At 48.1% G+C, this 19,432-nt stretch overlaps 1 protein-coding gene across 3 annotated transcripts in view; it reads left to right on the plus strand.

Annotated features, from left to right (window-relative positions):
- Positions 1–5,432, plus strand: part of Igsf3 (immunoglobulin superfamily member 3) — an 86,603-nt gene extending 81,171 nt beyond the window's left edge. For all 3 annotated transcript variants that reach the window (XM_051199514.1, XM_051199515.1, XM_051199516.1), the window contains 2 exons: positions 2,224–2,694; positions 4,277–5,432. In XM_051199514.1, the coding sequence (XP_051055471.1) occupies positions 2,224–2,694; positions 4,277–4,527 (722 nt within the window). In that variant the 3' untranslated portion in view covers positions 4,528–5,432. The remainder of the gene's footprint in view (positions 1–2,223; positions 2,695–4,276) is intronic.
- The last annotated feature ends 14,000 nt before the right edge of the window (positions 5,433–19,432 follow it).

A 19,432-nucleotide genomic window follows, 5' to 3' on the forward strand; every position in this document is an offset into this window, starting at 1 on the left:
GGGTGTCGTGGTGACAGGAGTACGAGGCAGCCGCTCACTTTCCATCCAGTGAGGGAGCCGAGAGACGTGAATGCTGCTGCTTAGCTGGCCTTCTCCCTTTCCACCTTGTGTTCACCAGGACCCCAGCCTGTAGGGTGGTGCTGCCCACATTCAGGGTAGCTGGGTCTTCCCTTCTCAGTGATCCTCTCTGGAAATGCCCTCCCAGATATTCTCAAAGGCGTATCTCCTAAGTGATTCCAAATACAGTCAAGGATAAAGGTTAACTCTACGGTCCTGAATAAAATTAGTTTATTTAAAAAATTATTTGCAGGGACTGGACAGATAGCTCAGCGGTTAACAGCACTGGCTGATCTTCCAGAGGACCCAGGTTCAGTTCCCATCACCCACATGGCAGCTCACAGCTGTCTGTAACTCCAGATCCAGGGGACCCAACACCCTCACACAAACAGTGCACATAAAATAAAGATAAACCAGTCCTTTTATTTAAAAAAGGAAGAAATTATTTGCAGTGAAGTGTATGAGCATTTATATTGTACATTCATATTCCAAATTCTCTCAACTTGTTTTTCCTATGAATGAGAAATTGCACATCAAGCTTTCTCCTCAGGTGATTAGATTTCTTAATTAGAACAAAAGCCAGCAGTTAATTATTCTAGGTCATAAGAATATTTTCCTTTTAAAGCACCCATTCAGATTGGAACAGGTGGTTAATATGACAGAAGCAGTAGCCGTGTGTTCAGAAGTTATGCTGGTGGGTTTTCAGTGGAAAAGAACAGATTCTTTAAGCAGAAAGCAGCAAGAACCTCCAGCCTCCACTCTCGCTTCCCATCATTTTACTGGCACTAATGACTTTTCCATGTGACCTTTTGTCCCTCTTGTCTCTATTGCCATTTCTAAAGTGTGTAAACGCATATAATTACTGGGTATAATTATTGCTACATTTAACACATAATTAAGGCTAAGATGTGCAGAGTCCCCATGCCTCCTGCAGCATCATAGCACCATTGCATCTTATCAGAGCCAAGAGTCAGCCATCCCTTAAGGGCATGGCACAGACTCGAACTTGCAGCTTGTCAGTGTGAACGCCTAGCCTTGTATCTTCTGGGCATCTTGATGTTCACTCTCATGATCCTTGTACCACTGCACGTTGTTCATTTTGTGTCACATCTGATTTGAACTGATGTTGGAGAGTCACAGCTCTGTTGTGCCCCATTCTCTCTCGGGAGGGGGCATTGACTGACCTCACCTGTGTATGTCCATGCTGGAGGAGAAATCCCCTCTAGAGTTTCCTTTTGCTATGCACATAGTTGGTTGTTTTGCTGCTGCTGCTGCTTGAAACCTTGCCTGGAGGCTGGTGTCTTTCCCTGGAAGTAAAACACAGAGAATGGCAACTGAACACACTTCCCCCAACTCCCACCCATTTGGCAGATCACGGGGAGACCCTTGTGGAATGGGAGGAGACAGATATTCATGCAGAACCAGCTAGGTCCCTGCCCACTAGATTGATGTTTAGTCTTTGTAAAAACCCCCCAGTGGTAGATCTCTAACAAGGGAAATGAACCCTGACAGAAATTTCAGCACAGCTGATGAGAGAAGGCAGTGGACACAAGTTTCCATCCCGACACATGTGTGATCCCAGTGTGGTCCCTAAGCCTGAGGCCCTGTACAAGTCTAGCTCCCCCTCCACCTACCCTCCTTCCTACCCTCTCTCCCTTGTTTGTTTATGCATTTATTTAATTTACTTACTTCTGTGGGTGTGACTGAAAGTGTGTGTGTGTGTGTGAACCACATGTGTGCTTGGTACCTGCAAAGGGCAGCAGAAAGTATTGAATTTCCTGGAACCATAGTTAAGGATGGTTGTAGGCCACCATGTATCCACTGGAAATTGGGTCCCAGTCTTCTGCAAGAGGTGTTCTTTTTTTTTTTAATTTTATTTAATTTTATATAACAAAGTCCAATTAAATGAAAACAAACATTTATGCACAATATTTGGGAATTTGGGCGTCGTTGCAAAAGGTGTTCTTAACTACGAAGCCATCTCTCCAGCACCCACCCCCTTCTGCAAACCCATTTCGTATGGCTTATTGATGTGAGTTCTGGGGCAGCTTGAACTCAGGTCTGTGTGGCAAACTCTTTTACCTTCGGAGCCACCTTCTTGGCCTGTTTTGGGGAAATGAATCAGCCTTTTCCCCCTTCTCTGTTCCTTGTCCCCCTCCCCCACAGATGCTGCCCTGCAGGTGGACACAGTGGTCCCCAATGCCACGGTGTCCGAGAAGGCAGCTTTTCAACTGGACTGCAGCATCCTGTCTCGATCAAGCCAGGACTCTCGATTTGCTGTGGCCTGGTATTCCCTAAGGACTAAAGATGGAGGGAAAAGAGGCAGCCTTGGCATTGAAGAACAAGAGGAGGAGGGATCGGAAGAGGAGGACAGTGAAGATGAAACAGAGAGGATGGTCCTGCTGAGTGTGGGTCCTGATGCTGTCTTTGGCCCTGAAGGCAGCCCTTGGGAGGGCAGGCTGCGTTTCCAGAGACTGTCACCCCTGTTGTACCGGCTCACGGTGCTTGAGGCGAGTCCCCATGACACAGGCAACTACTCCTGCCACGTGGAGGAGTGGCTGCCCAGCCCTCAGAAGGAATGGTACCGGCTAACAGAGGAGGAGTCTGCCCCTATCGGTATCCGGGTTCTGGACACAAGTGAGTTTTTCCAGTTGCAGAAGAGGGGTGTCACTGTTGTCCCTGCAGGGTCTAGAAAGTAAATTCAGAGCCTGGATGTGGGTTAATAGGCACTTTTCCTAACTGCGGTGGGCATTTACTAGTAGGGTTTGAGATGTGGTAGAATATGACACACTAGTCTACACAGCTGACCCTCAGTTACCCCAAGGGAAATGCAAGCAGGTGAAAGCAGGGCTAGGAATTAGTGATGTGATACCGTTTGGCTTTCATGATCAACTGACCTCTGCCTGAGTTTGTTTCAGTAAGATTGTCTTGCTTGGTGTTTCTTTGTTACACATTAGAATGCCAAGTCCTTCTGCAGTGACTTAGCAATGTTTCCAGGCTCGCAGGTGGGAGCAAAGAAGTAAAAGCCTGCCAATCATGTTTCTGGGCTACTTTTATTTTGGAGGCTGACTTAGGGGTGGTGTGGTAGATTTTACCTGGTCACTGGGACCAGCCTAGAAGGCCAGAGCTAGGGGCATTCGGAGGTGCACAACAGCAGCACTTAGCCTCAGAATGGCCCCAAACATGGTTTCCTTCCTGTGAAGGGCCTTTCACTCTGAACAGAGGCTGGAGGAAATACTCTTTTGATTGCCAATCTGTTAGAAATGTGGAGTAGATGGGGCTGAACATGGTTTGCTTTAGTAGAATCAGCTTAAAATCCAGAAACAGAAGAAATCACAAGTTTTCAACCCAAACGCTCTGTCTACCCTACCTTCTTGATTTGAGTGTCCGGCGGCTCAGAAATCTCTGCCTGTATCACTTTCCTGTTAGCACATTATTGTTAAGTGAAACTGAAATTTTTATGGGTTGGAAGTCAGTAATTTGTTAGAGATTTGCGAACCATAAGTACAAGTGAGTGCTGACTTTTTGTAATAATTCCCATGGTGTAACAACTGCATGATGGAAGGAGTCTGAACTGAGTGTGGATCCATACTTGACCTGCCTCTGTGGACACCCAATTAAGCTTCATGAACATAGGGGTCACCGAGAGGCTGGGTTCCTGCCAAGGGCTAATAGTCACTGAGCACCCTGACCCGGTGTCTGGGCTCCTGGCTGTGTTCTCTTCTCTATCCACCTGTAAATCCACTCTGTGCAGCCAGACACTGGCCCTGCGATGGCCCACAATGGTTTGTGAGTTGATGGTGTTAAGCAAGTACCTTGTCTAGTACAACTGCTCCCTGGAACAAGGAGGAAGGGAATGTGCTAGATTCCCTGAGATGTAAGTCTCCAGTAGAACTAGGCACTGAAGACATGTTAGATGCTCTCTTACCACAAAGGAGGGTAAGAATTAACGGGAGTCAGCTTCTCTGCCACCGTAGACACTGTCAAGTTCACGGTCAACAAGGTCAACTTCAGTGCATGGCTTTCCCAGCAGATGTAAGGGATCTCAGTGGAAATGGAGGCACTGCATCATTTGCTCATAAGAGCCATGAATGCCTGAGGTGATGTGAGAACAATAACAGGAAAGTCTCCCAGCAGGGTGGCAGAGGGAGGGGTTGTGTCCTCAGGGAGCCCCCCTGTAGTCCAGGCTTCACCCTCACAGTTCCTTGTTCCCTTTCAGGCTCTACCCTGCAGTCGCTCATTTGCTCCAACGATGCACTCTTCTACTTTGTCTTCTTCTACCCGTTCCCCATCTTTGGCATCCTCATCATCACCATTCTGCTGGTGCGCTTCAAAAGCCGGAACTCCAGCAAGAACTCAGAGGGGAAGAACGGGGTGCCCCTGTTGTGGATCAAGGAGCCGCACCTCAACTACTCTCCGACTTGCCTGGAGCCCCCTGTGCTCAGCATCCATCCCGGAGCCATAGACTAAGGAGGGTGTTCCCCAGCAGATAGTGCCCACTGCAGGGTCGGGTCAGAGGAGCCTCATTGCATCGAGCTCTCTGATTGGACAGGCGACAGCACCCGGACTCTGCAGTTTCTCTGCAGGAGCCAGTCAGACCTGGAACGCGTTGGAAGGTCCAGTCTGGAGATGACCTGACTCCAGGCAGCAGTCCTGCTTAGCGGTTTGCACCCAGGTGTCGTGATCCCAACGTCCTAGGTTTCTAGTTTTTGGTTTTGGTAACGTAGTGCGTAGCTCCAGGTGCCGCATCTACTCGCCAGTCTGTGTCGTGTTTTCAGATCGGTGCTACGGGGTTTCCTGTTCTGTGTAATGTACTCTTTTAAGCCCCTTTGGTCCTCTCCATGTGGATCTCAAAATGTTGTGGAAGAGTATCACTCACAACTGAAAAGCAAGAGGAAGATGACTTTATAGTAACAAGAAATCTCTCTCTTCCAAGACATTCTTTTGTTTTGTGTTTGCACATTTGAAAATGCCACCCGTGGATCAAGATACACCCAAACATTTTTTTTTTTTTTAACTTTCTTAGCAAGACTTGAATAAGATGTGTAGCGTGTGGGCCCAATTTGTATCTTATCTTTTCCCTCAACTGGAGTTGTTGGAGCCACTTTATAGTCAAGATGAAAGCATTGAATTTTGCTTCAAAGAACTGCGCATGTGCAGAAAAAACCCTGCCGAACCTGGTTAGGATTAGATCATGTCCAGCCAGGGAGGTGAAAGGGGATCCTGTCCTTGCCAAAAGGATAAAACAAAAAAGCAAGACAACCTGGAGGGCGGGTGGAGGGCTCCTGGCGCCCGAGAGTGCCCAGTGTCCGAGGGTTGCCCTGAGCATACAGCCTATGTTTGTAGTGGCCAAAGCCAGTGATGGGGGTGGGGTGGGGTGGGGTGGGGTGGGGGTGGGGCTACCTGTTGGCTTGACTGATAGACCTGAGCAGGTAACTTTCATCTGCAGGTGCTTTGCCAAATCTCCAGGGGGACATGTCCAGGGAACCTGGAAGGGGCTGCCCTGGGTAGAGCACTGGCCAGAATGCCCACTGTGTGTGGCCCCACGGAGGGTGCTGAGCTTCCATACTGAGCTTGGGAGAGTGGATGCAGCTGGGGTGGGGGTGTCCCTAGAGCCTGACGCTGGAGAGGCTGCAGGAGTTCTTAGCTCTTTCTGTCTCCCTTCCAGGAGATGATGAGGTCTTCTTACCTGTCTGCTCTCTCCCCCGAATCTCACTGCTGTAGGGTTATTGTCCTAGGAGAGGACCAGGTGCAGCCCTTTGTGATCCTTCTTGTCCCCTAGTCTCAACAGGCAATGGAGCACAGGCATTGAGTCAGGGGTTGTCCCTTCCTTTGTGTGTGTGTGTGTGTGTGTGTGTGTGTGTGTGTGTCTGTGTGTCTGTGTGTCTGTGTGTCTGTGTGTGTGGTCTGCTTGTACTTTTCAGCTTTTAATTTTCAGCCCACAATTCCAAAATCCACTGCTTCCACCCTGTTAGGTCAGATGCTTAGCTGATCTAGAACCTTGTTAATTGCCTTTTGCTCACTCTGAAGATCTTGTGAAGCCTGCCCCCCTGTACCCATCTTCACTGGCCAGCCGTACCTTCCCCTGGGAATTTGCAGCCTGAATCCCAAAATAGAGCCCCCTGGAAAAAGCCACCCAGGATTGTGGAAGTAAATCTAGCAAGAACAAACAGAAAACACAGAGGCTGTGGGACTTCCAGGATACTGGGCCATGTGGTTACAGGTCCTTTCAAGGGGTCCACTGGGGGTAGGCTGAGGGCAGGGTGGGGGAGGGGAGGCAAGACAAACTTTCCTCTCCCCTTCTGGTCCTCTAGTTCTCAGAGAAGTTTCTAGGCACCACTACCTTAATCCCTTGGGTGCCTACCCTGCTGGTTCTCATTTATGCTGCATCAACACAGCAGAGGGACCAAATTGGTTCAGTCACGAAGAAAGAATGTCTTTTGTTCTGTTCCCTTTGTGGGTGTGAGCTCTTGGTGGGGCTCTTGGTGGGTAGTTGCTGACTCCTGGTTTTTAGGCTGAGTCAATGAGGGAAGATTGACTCTGTGTCTTAATGGAAAGATGCCAGAGGGCTGGCCTGGATTAAGATTTCAGATCAGTTCTGCTGCATTGGAAAATGATGCTGCGTGGAAATACGTGAAGTGGACGTTTGCAAGGAGAAAAGAAACCGAAGTCAGTATTTTAACAACTGCTTTTTGCGTGTATGTTCTTCGGGGCTGGGGGATGCAGTCAATCATTGTACTCTGGGCTTTCTATGAAAAAAACAAGAAACAACCAACCTGGAGCCTCTCTGTGGCTGGATCTATGGACATGTGTTGTCAGATGAATGGTGATGGTGCCCTCCAGTGGCTGGAAGACCTCACTGCACATTGTGTGCTGGGGCTTTCTTTGATCTTCTGAGTTCAGAGAGAAAAGGACTCACTCGACAAAGACTCCTGACATCTCTGTCCGCTTCAGTGTGCTAGGCATGTCCCAGGACACTATACGACCACACCCTCTCTCACCAGGGTGTTTCTGTAGCAAGTTTTCATATTGTTTCAAACAGTGGTTCCTCTGCATTCATTGTTGGAGAGATGGAGTGAGAAGACTGTCCGTGCATGAAGTAGAGAGCTGTTGGTTTGTTCCATTTTTTAAAAGGAGAAACTGTTTGTAAGCCGCTGCACTAAGACATTTTATATACACTGCAGAGACCTGTAGTAAATTATGTTGACAATACGCTGTTTACATTTTCTGGAGTCTGATGCCCTCCTGCCCCTCACCTCCAGCTGTGGGACTGTGCACGGTGGGTAGCCTGGAGTTCTGCCCTTGGCACTGATATTCCAGATTCGAATTTTACAAGCTGTAGCTTTTCTATGCATGCCCTCGCCCAGTCTAAATTATGTTTTTGTACAAATGATAAAAAAAAATCTTTCTCAAGACACTTTTGCCACATGCTGAAATGTATTACAACTCTCACCTACCCCCATTGACTCTGCCCCGGGAGCTGTGACACAGAGCATCCCTGGACCCCTGCTAGGCAGACCAGGGAACTAACATTGTTATGGGTCGGGTGTCTGGTTTTTCTTTGGTGGGAAATTTAGGGTAAAAAGACAGTGATGAAAGGCTCACTGGGGCTTCTGCAGCTGATCCCACCATCCCTTCCTTCTCAAGCCCTGTTAGCATTAGTGAATGGAAGTGGTCAGCAGCCATTTCCCGGGTGGACACAAGGCTGGGAGCTGGCCAGCCCCAGGCAGTGAGAGTGAGCACCAGTCCTGCTGGGAGCGGCCAACAGATCAGAGATGCCAACTGAGAACCACAGGGAATGTAGGCCCCAGCAGTGGTCACAATTTGTTGGGTTCTTTACAGTTCATAGAAGATGCAGGGGAGGAGGGGACAGAGGGCTGAAAGCAGCTCCTCCCCTCCCCTGCCCTTCCCTGCCCTCCTCTCCCCTTTCTTCCATATCCCATTTTCAGCTGCCTTCCAAGGCTCAGCCATGTGCTTTCCTCTGCTCCTACCCCATGTGCTGTGTTCCTTATCACCTTCGCGCAGCTGCTAGCTTGGCCGAAGCTAAAACTGCAACTGCTTATCCCTTAGGAGCCCACAATGGTTCCCTGTTAAGTCTCACACATTCATTTTGCATGATTTCCCCCCCCCCCCATGCCCTCTTTCTACCAGGAACTAAATTTTTAAAAGGGGAGTATTATGGAGTAAGATTACCCCTATTAAGCCCTGGGGTTAAATGAACACATGTACCGCCCCATAGGGCGGATGCTAAAAATGAGCACAGGTGTGTTTGGGCTTGGGGGCTGGCTGTGCCTGGTCACTATGTCCCAGATTCCTACACTGTAATTCCAAGTGTTTGGCAAAACTGGAAGCCCAGAGCAGCAGAGAGTGGCATGCCCCAGAGCGTAGTCCAAGCCTCTTGGGCCATCTTTCCTTACCTTCTCGTGCACAATTTCCCACAGTCACAAGAAGGAAAAACTGGACCACACAATACCAGTCACAGGATGAATACACATCAAGCAGTCCTTAGAAAGAGAGGTAGAGACATTTCTCAGCGTGTGAAGGGAGCTTGTTGGCTCTGCCGAATGCATCATGGGCATCCTAAGCCACTTTTGATTCATGAGGTCTGCTAGGCAGGGTCTGTCACACATCTAGAGATTCTTGATGAAAACAGCCTTTCTCTTAATGAAAGGCCTGGCACTGGCCACTGGTCAGAGTGCAATCAAGGAAGGTCTAACAAGTCTACCCTCACCCAGTACGTGGAGACCATGACCCTAGGCACTTCCCCAGCCCCAGGTGATGGAGCTGTCTTTTCTGCAGCTTACCTCTGCCTGTGCTGACAGCCACTGAAGCTCAGTCCCAAAGCTTCATTTATCTCAGACCATTCCTATGTGGGCAGGGCAAAGGGGAGGCTTTGGACCAGACCCCTCACTGTGTCTTAGGCAAGCCATTTATTTATTTTCTCTAAGCCAGTTTTCTTGGCGTAAAGTAGGATGAGCAATCCTGTGAAAACCAGCCAGGTGATATGCTTACCCTGCTCTCTCTCTCTCTCTTTCTCTCTCTCTCTCTCTCTCTTTCTCTCTCTCTCTCTCTGTATCTCTGTCTCTCTCATCATTCCTCCCCACCTCCAAGACAGACTTCTGACAGCTGCCTGGCACCTGAAGTCTGACCTCTCCTGCCTTCCTAGTGGGACATTCTGACTGTCAAGGGTGTGGAAGAGAATTTATTTTCTCCTTTTCTGGCCACACCTTGTATCTGCTTGGTCCCCAGGATCTACAGGTGATATAAAGTAGGTTTCGTAGGGCGGGGCTTCAGTCCCTGGAATTCACTGACAGAAAGACCTTTAAGATTTTATGACTAGTTTGAAATGTGGTTCCCTGAATTCTTGTCTGACTGGGCTCCCACCTGAGGGTAAAGGAGATGATAGCAAGAAGCATGTGTCATGTTCACAACTGGCGACATGCTTTGGCGTCTGTTTGGATGGCAGAGAGTCCTACTCACAGGACAAGTGTTCCGTCACTCCTTCAGCTGCACAGGGCCAAGCTTGCTGCTTCTCTTTGCAAGAATGGTACAGCCAGGAAGGAGGATCTGAAGCCGTGTCTGAGAATAGTAATTTGGCCTGGGATCTGGTGGGTTGGAAGAGTCCACATTCCAAACCTGTGAAAACTAAATTAACACACCGTCTCAGGCTGGGGTGCACGGGGGTCAGAGGCCACCTGCTCCCAAGGGAGAGAATGGGTCTGGTAGCCCGAGCACTGTTGGAGATAGAGAAGCTGGAGGTGCAACTCTATTGCCATGCTTTCCTGCCCTGGGTTCCATGGGGTACTAAGAAATCAGTCTGTAACCCCAGTGCTTGAGAGATGAGGCAGGATGATCAGGAATTCAAGGATACCCTTCATGGCATGTTAGGTTCTAGGCTAGCGTGGGCTACAAAAGACCCTGTCTATAACAGAGAACAAGGGACTACAGAGATAGCTCTGAGGTTAAGAGTGCTTGCTGTTCTCACAGAGGACCAAGTTCAATGCCTTACACCTACAGGGTGGCTCGCAAGGGCTTGTGATTCCAGTTCCAGGGTATCTGGCACCCTTTCTGGCTACTGCATGCACATAGTGCTCATAAACTCACCAACATACACACACACACTTGCGCGCACACACACGCACGCACACACACCGGGGGGTGGTGGTGGTAAATAACAAAATCCACAATGGAAGAGAAAAGCCAAGGCTACTGGTAGTCCTTGGAAAATTACGGAAAACAAGTGCTGGTATGAGGTACTCCAAGGACCTCCCCCCCTCCACACACACACACATTCTAGCAGTTCTATTTGAGGAAAAAGCAGGAAAGAGATTGTCTTGTGCGAGCTGAGTAATGGGAGAAGAGGAAATGTATCTCTTGATGGAATGAAACCTGTTGGTCTATTGTGTCACTTCCAGACCAGCCCTGTAGGGCACAGATTTTGGAAGTGACAGCCCCAGCGTGACCCTCCACTTCTAGTTGCCCTCATCAGGTCCCTGTGGCTGTAGGAGGGCCTCGCAGACCAGTAGGAGAAGTGGTGGACTATGTGCAAACACTTCGCCCTCTGTTTAACACTGAGCTCACGGGCCTCGCAGACCAGTAGGAGAAGTGGTGGACTATGTGCATACACTTCGCCCTCTGTTTAACACTGAGCTCACGGGCCTCGCAGACCAGTAGGAGAAGTGGTGGACTATGTGCATACACTTCGCCCTCTGTTTAACACTGAGCTCACGGCAGGACCTCCAAAGGTGAACTTGGGGGCCACTGGGCCCATGCATTTGTTCCTCTTCCCAGTATGACCACGTTTAATCATTCTCCCTTTGCTTTTCATAAACTACGTCCTTCCTTCCCTCCTTTCCTTCTCCCCATCCCTTCTTTTTCTTCCTTCCCTCCCTCTCTCCCTCCCTCCCTTTCCTTTCCCTTCTCTCCTTCCTCCCTCCTTCCCTTACTTCCCCCCTCTCTCCCCTTCCTCCCTCCCTTTCTTTTCTTCTTTTTGCCTTCTTCATTGGAATATTAGGATGAGTGTCTGAACTCCTGCTTTTTTGAAACCTCTAGAACCCAGGCTTGTACCCTAAAAACTCCTGAAATGGTGTCTCTTTGAAGTGATGAATCCATCCAGAGGTCATTTCAGCCAGCAAACCTGTGTTTAGCATAGCTGTAAATGAAAAGTGTTTGTAACTGACTGCTGTGGCCCCATTAGAAATGAGCCCTCTGGGATCCTAACCTGCCTCTCCAGATACCTGAAAAACACATCAGCGAATGGTCCTCACTATAGTTAGACCCAGTTGTGGATCTTGGCTCCCCCTATATCTCAGTCATGAATTTGAGGAAGTTACCTAACTTCTGTGTCCTTCAGTATCTTCACCTTTGATGAACATATTACTTACATGAAAACGGGTGGAAGAGTAAAATATGAATGGCAATCACTCAACGTAGTCATTTTCCTTGGTGTTTAAACTTCCTCCTCAACTCAGATGGACTCGGAGTCACCTGGGAGACACACCTCTGGGCGAGTCTATCAGTGCATTCCCTGAGAGATTTAACAGAGAAGATCCATCTTGAGTGTGGGTTGCACTGTCCTATGGGGTACGGTCTCAGACTAAATATAGAGGAAAAAAGGAAGCCAACTGAGTTCCAATATTTATCTCTCTACCTCCTCATTGTGGTCTCAAGGACACCATGTTCCTGCAGCCATAGCTACAGCATGTCTTACTGGGCACTAGGCTGTGTCTCACAAGGATCTACTCATTGGCCCTCAAGTTCCATGCCTGGATCTCTTAAAGATGAATAGTCAGGCAGGGCAGTGGTGGTGTACGCCTTTAATTCCAGCACTTGGGAGGCAGAGACAAGAAGATCTAGAGTTGAGGCCAGCCTGGTCTAGGGAATGAGTTCCAGGATAGGCTCCAAAGCTACAAAACCCTGTCTGGGAAGGAGGGCGGAGGGGGGGGAGAGAGAGAGAGAGAGAACAGTGTATGAAATGGAAAGTTCTGGAGGGTTTTGAATGGCCTATGATAATTGTGTTTTCAGTTTTGAACAAGTGAGTCATTATTAAATACTTAGATGACCAAATCATAAGTAGCAGACAGAAGCAACAGAAAGGTAGCAAGACATCATTAAAACAGTTCACAACACTCAGCATAGCAACTGGACTAGCCTGAGATAATGTCATCGTTCAGAGCTTACCAACATCCAGCAGAAATCCACTGGGGAAGTAGAAGTGGTCATTTGGAGTTCTTGGTGGAGCTTTCTTTCCATGGATGGTCTTGCAGCTTCCTGTTCCTACAGCAGGCATTTTTATATCATGGAATAAGCAATAGCAACCTCTGTTGGCAAAGTGTTCCTTTGTAGCTATTCCCAAGGACACGATGTTTTTCATACCCTTAGCTGCTTGCTGCTTCTCCCTCTCCTCATTACACAGCCAGGGGGCCAGCCTGACCTGAATGGGGTTGTGGTGGTTTGGTGTTTGGAATAGACATAGGATCCCCCTCCTGCCCTACCCCACCCCACCCCCCAGGGTCTTTTTATCAACAGGCTTAAGGAGCCATGTTGCTTTATCAGTGTAATATGTATGATGAAGTGTGTGTGTTTTAATAATTCTGTCGCCGAGTGGAGAATTGTCTGCAGAAAGGAGCGGGGGCCCCCAGGAGCAGCACAGGAACAAGATGAGTGGAAGCTTGGACAGGCAATGGAGGATGTGAGAAATGCCTGGCTTTGTTCTGAAGGCAGAGCTGGCATGGGTTGGCACTGGCTGACTTCAGTGACACGTGGATAGGACCAAGCAAGAGCTTAACAGCTGGAGGCTTCGGATCTGGAGCCACCACCTTTTCCTGATAAACGTAGCACTTGCCACTCATCGAAGAAGCTTTTTCTTTGCAACAGACAACACCGTCACAGAAAACTACAACTGGTCAAAATACAGAGTACAACTGATCATACGGTGGCCAGCCCCAACTGAAACATGAACAATACAACTCCAAGGCTCAGGGAAGAGGGGCGGAAAGATTATAAGGTCCAGAGGAGTGGGAAGTCTGCTTTGCAATTGTGTCTCCTGGCAATGACAGGGAAGCTATTCTCAGGATACTGCAACCATATGGCTGCTGAAGTAAGACCCAAGCAATGGCAACACCAGTAAACATGCTAACATAATGGGGAAAGGGAACCCTGGACAGGGAACTACGGGTGACTAACAACTTCTGAGGGGGAGAATTAGTCTTCCCCACAGATGAGTCCCCTGATTGGTTATCCAATACCATGTGGTCAGCCCTGAAATCTGGCACATATAAGCAACAGTAAACACATTCAGAGGTTGGATTTATATATTTATGCATGCATAGATATTATATATGTGTGAATATGTAATATACATAAATAATAAAGAAAAGGGGCCGCAGGTTTGAGAGGACCTGAGGAAAGAACATGGGAGGGGCCAGTGAGAGGAAAAGGAAAGGGTAATGATGTAAATATTTTAACTTTTTAAAAAATAGAATCAGGGGTCTGGAGAGAAGGCTCAGTGATGGTGAGCACTGGCTACTCTTCCAGAGGACCTGGGTTCAATTCCCAGCACCTACATGGCAGCTCACAACTGTCTATATGTACCTCACACAGACACATGTAGAGGCAAAACTAATGCATGTAAAAAAAATTAATCAAAAAAATAAAAAAAAAAGACTGTAGGGAGTCCAAATGATACCTGAGATGACATACAAATCTATGTTTTGACTTTTAAAATATGCTGAAATGTCTTGTTTTTTTTAATATAAGCAAAAAAATAGCCCCCAAAAGCAAGAAGCAAAGCAAAAGCTAACTTGCCTTGACTTCACAGCTTGATTTACTGCTGGCCACCACCTTTTGCAGCCCTGCTCGTTCTGCTGTGGTTGTGGTTGAGCCTTGCGTTTTCCAGTTCTCCCTGTCTATCGTTGAGTTCCTTGCACTTAGGCACTGATTCCTCTCCAAAGCTTCCACTCGTTAACTTGCTTTAGCTTTTTTCTTCCGCACTACAGAGTGTTCAATGGGAGCATCAGAGGGTGAAGTTTGTCACTTGTTTCTCCAACTGTGGTTAGCGCACATTCTCACACATGACACACATCTGCACAATTTACTACAGCCACATTCAGATAGTCCTATGTTTTTCTTGAGAAATAGTAAAGTCAAATCTAAACTGTTACAGCAGGGTGGGTAAGTAACTAAGGCTTTATAATGACATGATATTGTATTCTTTATACAGAGACCTTTTTCTTTTTAAAATTTATTTTGTGTGTACAGGTGTTTTACCTGCATGTATTTTACCCCCCCCCTTTTTTTTTTACTTTTAAAATGTGCTTAATCTTACTCTTTGAAATGTCTTATAAAAATGTGCATTGTCTTTTACTCAAGTGGATACAGCAATGGCTCTTGTCCATGGAGGTCAGCAGAGGGCATCAGATCCCCTATAACTAGAGTTACAAAGGGTTGTGAGCTGCCATGTAGGTGCTGGGAACCAAACCTGGGTCCTCTGGAAGAAGAGCATGCTCTTAAACACAGATCCAACTCTCCAAACCTCCCTTTTCATTTCTTTTTCTTCCTTCCCTCCCCCACCCTTTTCCCCAAAGTCTGAGCATGTTGCCCAGGCTGGTTTTGAACTTGTGACCTTAAGCATTCCTGTCTTAGCCACCCAAGGAGCTGAGGCTCTAAGTGCTTGCCATTGCAGCTGGGTATAACACAGCTTTATTGAGTGGAGACAATAGGCTCAAGCAGGTTAAGTACCTCATCCAAGTTCACACAGTACATAAATGCCATAGTATCTTGAGCCTACCTGTGTGTAGCTTTTCCCTTTGCATCCCCAAATGTGGGAGGAGCAGTCTTAAGGCTCAGGAACTTAGAAGGCTTAGGAAGTGCAGGAAGTCACAGGACTTTTAAGGCCCTTCCCCAATATTATAAAAGCCGAAAGTGGTCGCTGGCAGAGAGGTGAGTCACCTTCAGCTTGCCTGAGGAGTGTGTGTTGGGGGTGTCCTCTGAAAGTATGAGGTAGACATTTCTTCCCCCAAAGTTAACAAAGTTAAGTATAGAGAGGGGAGTGGAGATTGTTCACCCAGATCAGGATTCTATCACCAGCCAGGTGTGGCCATAGTGTTAGCCTGGAGTCTGTCAGACCCAGGTTCACCACCAGTGGCAGGCACAGTGTGCTAAGCTAAGCCACATAAACCAGTCCTACCAAGACAAGTAGTGCTGAAGAGAGGCATAGAAACCCCACAAGAACAACCGTACTGGGCATAGGAAGCAGGATGCATCATGGGGAAAGACTAAATTCAGAAGACTAGATGGCCAAAGTGCCTTTCATCTATTACTCTTGTGATGAAACAATTGGCGGAAGTGAGGGGGACCTTGCCAACACTTCCTTTTTAGTATTTCTTTAGCCATGCCAGACCAAGAGGACCTTCTTTTGGCAGACCAGTGGCCTTCTGTGATCCTGTCCATGCTCCACAAAAGTGTCCCATGATATAACACTAACACTTGAGTGCACTGCAGATTTGGAAGCATCTGAGGAAAAAAAAAAAAAAAAAAACCCAGTGAAAACAGAGGCTAAAGTGTTTGAACAAAGGCACCCTGTGTGGGTGGGAGGAGGCAGTCTCAAAACCATTTAGGCAAAAGTCACAATGTCAAGGGTGAGTTAACCTCCTTACAGGTTTTAGACATGGAGGCCCCCTGAAGTCCCATAAACCATGAAAGTTACTGCCACGGTTATTGCTTTATGCTAGAATGACTACTGAAGACATTACATGCTTCGGTTGCAGGAGGTGGGGACTCAGCTGACGGCAGCTGTAGTCAGAGAAGGTGCTAGTGTGCTGCTGGGAGGGTTGTCACCAACAGTCCTACTTGGTTATGGACTCTGGCTGCTGTACTACCAACACGCCCCGCCCCGAGAAAGAAGTGCCTGCATGGTGCCAGATCACGTGATTGTTAGGACCGCAGCAGCGGCTTTCTGGTACGATTTAAAGCCTGCTTCACAGGAGGGAACTCCTGTCTGGCACGACAAAACGGGGCAAAAGCCATGGCTAGGGAGGTCATAGGCCCCATAAGGGAAGCCATTACTGCTGTCTTGTTAAAGGGGTATGATGTGCCTGTCAGTTTGCTGGCGGCTTCCTTTGCTTAGGCAGGGAAACTGCTCCTGTGCAGTAGGTGGGGGCACCCCAGAGACTCATAACTAAAAGGAAGGAGATACTCAGATGTCTGCATTACCCTCTCCAGGCCATAAGGAACACTGCGGAGGAGGGGTGGGGAGAATCTGTGAGTCAGAGGAAGGGCAGGGGTGAGTCAGAGGAAGGGCAGGGTGTGAGATAGCTATTTCCTCTGAGCTAAAACTTCCTTCCTCGGAAGAGGAAGGAGGAAAGGAAATTTGGAAATTTACAGGATTCACCCTCCTACCCCCAGGGTTAGAAGAACAGTTCACACTTGCTGGAGGTTGGAGGGCAGGGGCCCGGGGCTCTCTCTTGAGTTGTCACCTAAGGAGATGTACGCAATCCTAGTCAACCCATTGCTTCACTTGGTCACATGTGACACTCAAAGGCAGAAAATGGGGCAGTTTATTCAGACTTCCTGTTTCAAAGCAGAGAAACCAATCTCTGCCTGGACTACACACACACACACACACACACACACACACACACACACACACACACACACACGGGATGAGGAAGGCGATAAAGCAAATTCCCAGACCAATTTTCCTTTCTTTCCACCTCTTTTTCTTCTTTATTAGAAAAGAAACCTTGGGAATAAATAAAAACATCACACACCAAAATTAAGCAGACTCAAAGACTATACAACTTAGTGAACATATGCACAGTTTAGACTTAGCACTCAGAATGAGAGCTGAGGAATTTTGGCACTCGTCTTTCACTTTTGTTGTTGTTTTGAGACAGGGTTTCTCTGTGTGTGTCTCCAGCTGTTTTTAACTCACTCTGTAGACCCGGTTAGCCTCGGACCCACCGAGATCCGACTGCCTCTGCCTCCTCAGGCTGGGATTAAAGGCATGCGCCAGGTGCCTGGCTCCATCTTTCAGTATATTTTATGAACCTATCTACTACCAAAACAAAAAGTCCACAACAGTGTTAGAACTAGATAAACACATTTGCACACTTTCCCTCCTTTGCTGCTTCTCAGGTAGTTTCTGCTTAGGTACAGAAGGCTGTCCGTCTGTGTACTTGAGGGAGCCTATCACATTCTGCAGTCACAAATCCCACCTTCCGCCTCAGGCCTGTGAGTGGAGCCATTTGAATGTGACATGTGACATGAAAACCCTCAGGAAAAAGCTGAGGCGCTCTTGCATGAGGTCATCCAACATCTGCTGCTAGCTTAAGAGGAACATGTTTTACACCCACTTGTAGACCCAGGGCATCTTCTTTGACCTCATTCTTTCTCCATTCCTTCCCCTGGCCGCCTCGGCTTCTTGCCTTTCTCGTCTCTTCTTTGAGACTATGCTGATGATTCTTAGTCGATGGCTCCTCAGATCAAACCGAAACCAGGGCAACTGGAAGAACCTCTTGTCCCAGGCCACTGAAATGACCGCATGTCTGTCCCCTGCCTCCATGTGGGACCACTATATTAAATTATATTCTCTATCCATGTCCATCACGAGGATCAGCCTGATAGGAGACAGAAAAGCACAGAAATGAGCAGCAGCAATGGGCTGGGGTTAAGTAGCGTATTCACTGCTCTTGCAAAGGACAGGAGGTTGGTTCCCAGCACCCACCTTGGGTGGCTCACAACCACCTGAAACTTCAGCAAAGGATGCGATGCCTTCCTGCCTGCCTCTTCAGGCACCTGCACTCATGTGCCTATGAGTTTCTGTGTGCACACAATTATAAAATGAGTCTTTTAAGAACTTTTAGAAAAAGAGAGCACAAAACGACTCCAGTTTGGCAGCTAAGTTCTACGAGCGCCATTCAAGAAATAGACTGGCTGCCAAAGGTATATGCAAGGCAAGTTTCCAGGAAGTCTTAATCTTGGGGTGTAGGGAGCTCGTTGCTTTTTTTTTTGGGAGAACAGGTGGCTGCAGTTCCCAGTCTAAAACCAATGGAGGCGGGGAACTGTGATGATATGACAAACGCAGGCAGGTCATTGCCTTTGGCTATCAGAGAGAAAAAGTCATGAACTTGGACTGAGGGTAGAATAGCAAGGCAAGACAGGGATGGCTCCAACAAAGGTGACACTTAGCTTCAAAGCTGCTATCAGAGCCTGGACCTCAGCTTGCCCCTGACCGGCTCAGTGCTCACTGTCAGCTGCTGCTCAGCTCCTCTGGCTCACTTGTTTGAATGCTTTGTCGTCAGGGAGTGGTGCCACCTGACAAGGATTAGGAGGCGTGGCCTTGTTGGAGTAGGCGTGGCCTTGTTGAGGGAAGTGTGCCATTGGGGGTGGGCTTTGAGGTTTCCCAAGCTCAAACCAGGCCCAAAGGCACCCGTCTCCCTGCTGCCTGCTGATCCAGCTGTAGAACTCTCAGCTCCTCCAGCACCGTGTCTGCCTGCATGCAGCCATACTTCCTGCATACTTCCTGCTGTGGCAATAGTGAACTAAATCTATGAACCTGTAAGCCAGCCAGCCCCGATGAAATGCTTTCCTTTATAAGAGTTGCTGTGACTGTGGTGTCTCTTCACAGACACAGAACCCTAAGACAGTCTTCCCCCGAAGCCTGATAATTCTTACCCCAGAGTGTTCTACTCCATACCCCATCATCTCAGGTTCACTGTTACTTTACTGGGGTCCACTCAATCACAACCCTCCCCCCTTATTTGTACTCGTCTGCTTGGTTTTCTCATCATCCTTTAACATCTCCCACCACAGGAGATCGGCTGTTGCGGGCTCTGCACCCCCTGCAGCATAGACTCCAAGAGGGTAGCGGGTTTGTCTTCTCCTCTCTAGTGTGCCTTGAACACTTATTACAGTGCCTGGCACCCATGAGGGACTCCACAAACATTTGAGTAATGAATAAAGGAAAGAGAGGGACTCTCTGAGTTTTGAGGATTAAATTAGTTGATAAATAAATCCCTTAGAAGAGCTTGGCACACGGTGAGCCTTCTGTAAATGTTTGTGCAGCTTCCACGGTTCAATCCTGCTTCTGAGAGGACCTCACCTCAGTCTCCCCGCAGTGCATTTCTATCGAGCTTGCTGGGAGACGCAGGCTGCTCACACAGAGCATACAGACAATGGTAACCTTCTTTTCTGTCTGCATAGCCATGGAGCATGCTTACCCCGGACCTGGGAATGACTCACCTGCGAATTCCTGGACTTCAGAGGACTGATTATTTGATATCCAAGCAGGCCTAGAATTTGATAGCATGACTGTTGCTGTTCTGTGGATGGGCAGATGGTGGAGGGAGGCTTTTCTTCCTAGGTGGCCACTGTT

This window comes from Phodopus roborovskii, unplaced genomic scaffold (genome assembly GCF_943737965.1).
Source record: "Phodopus roborovskii unplaced genomic scaffold, PHOROB, whole genome shotgun sequence".
Classification (NCBI taxonomy): domain Eukaryota; kingdom Metazoa; phylum Chordata; class Mammalia; order Rodentia; family Cricetidae; genus Phodopus; species Phodopus roborovskii.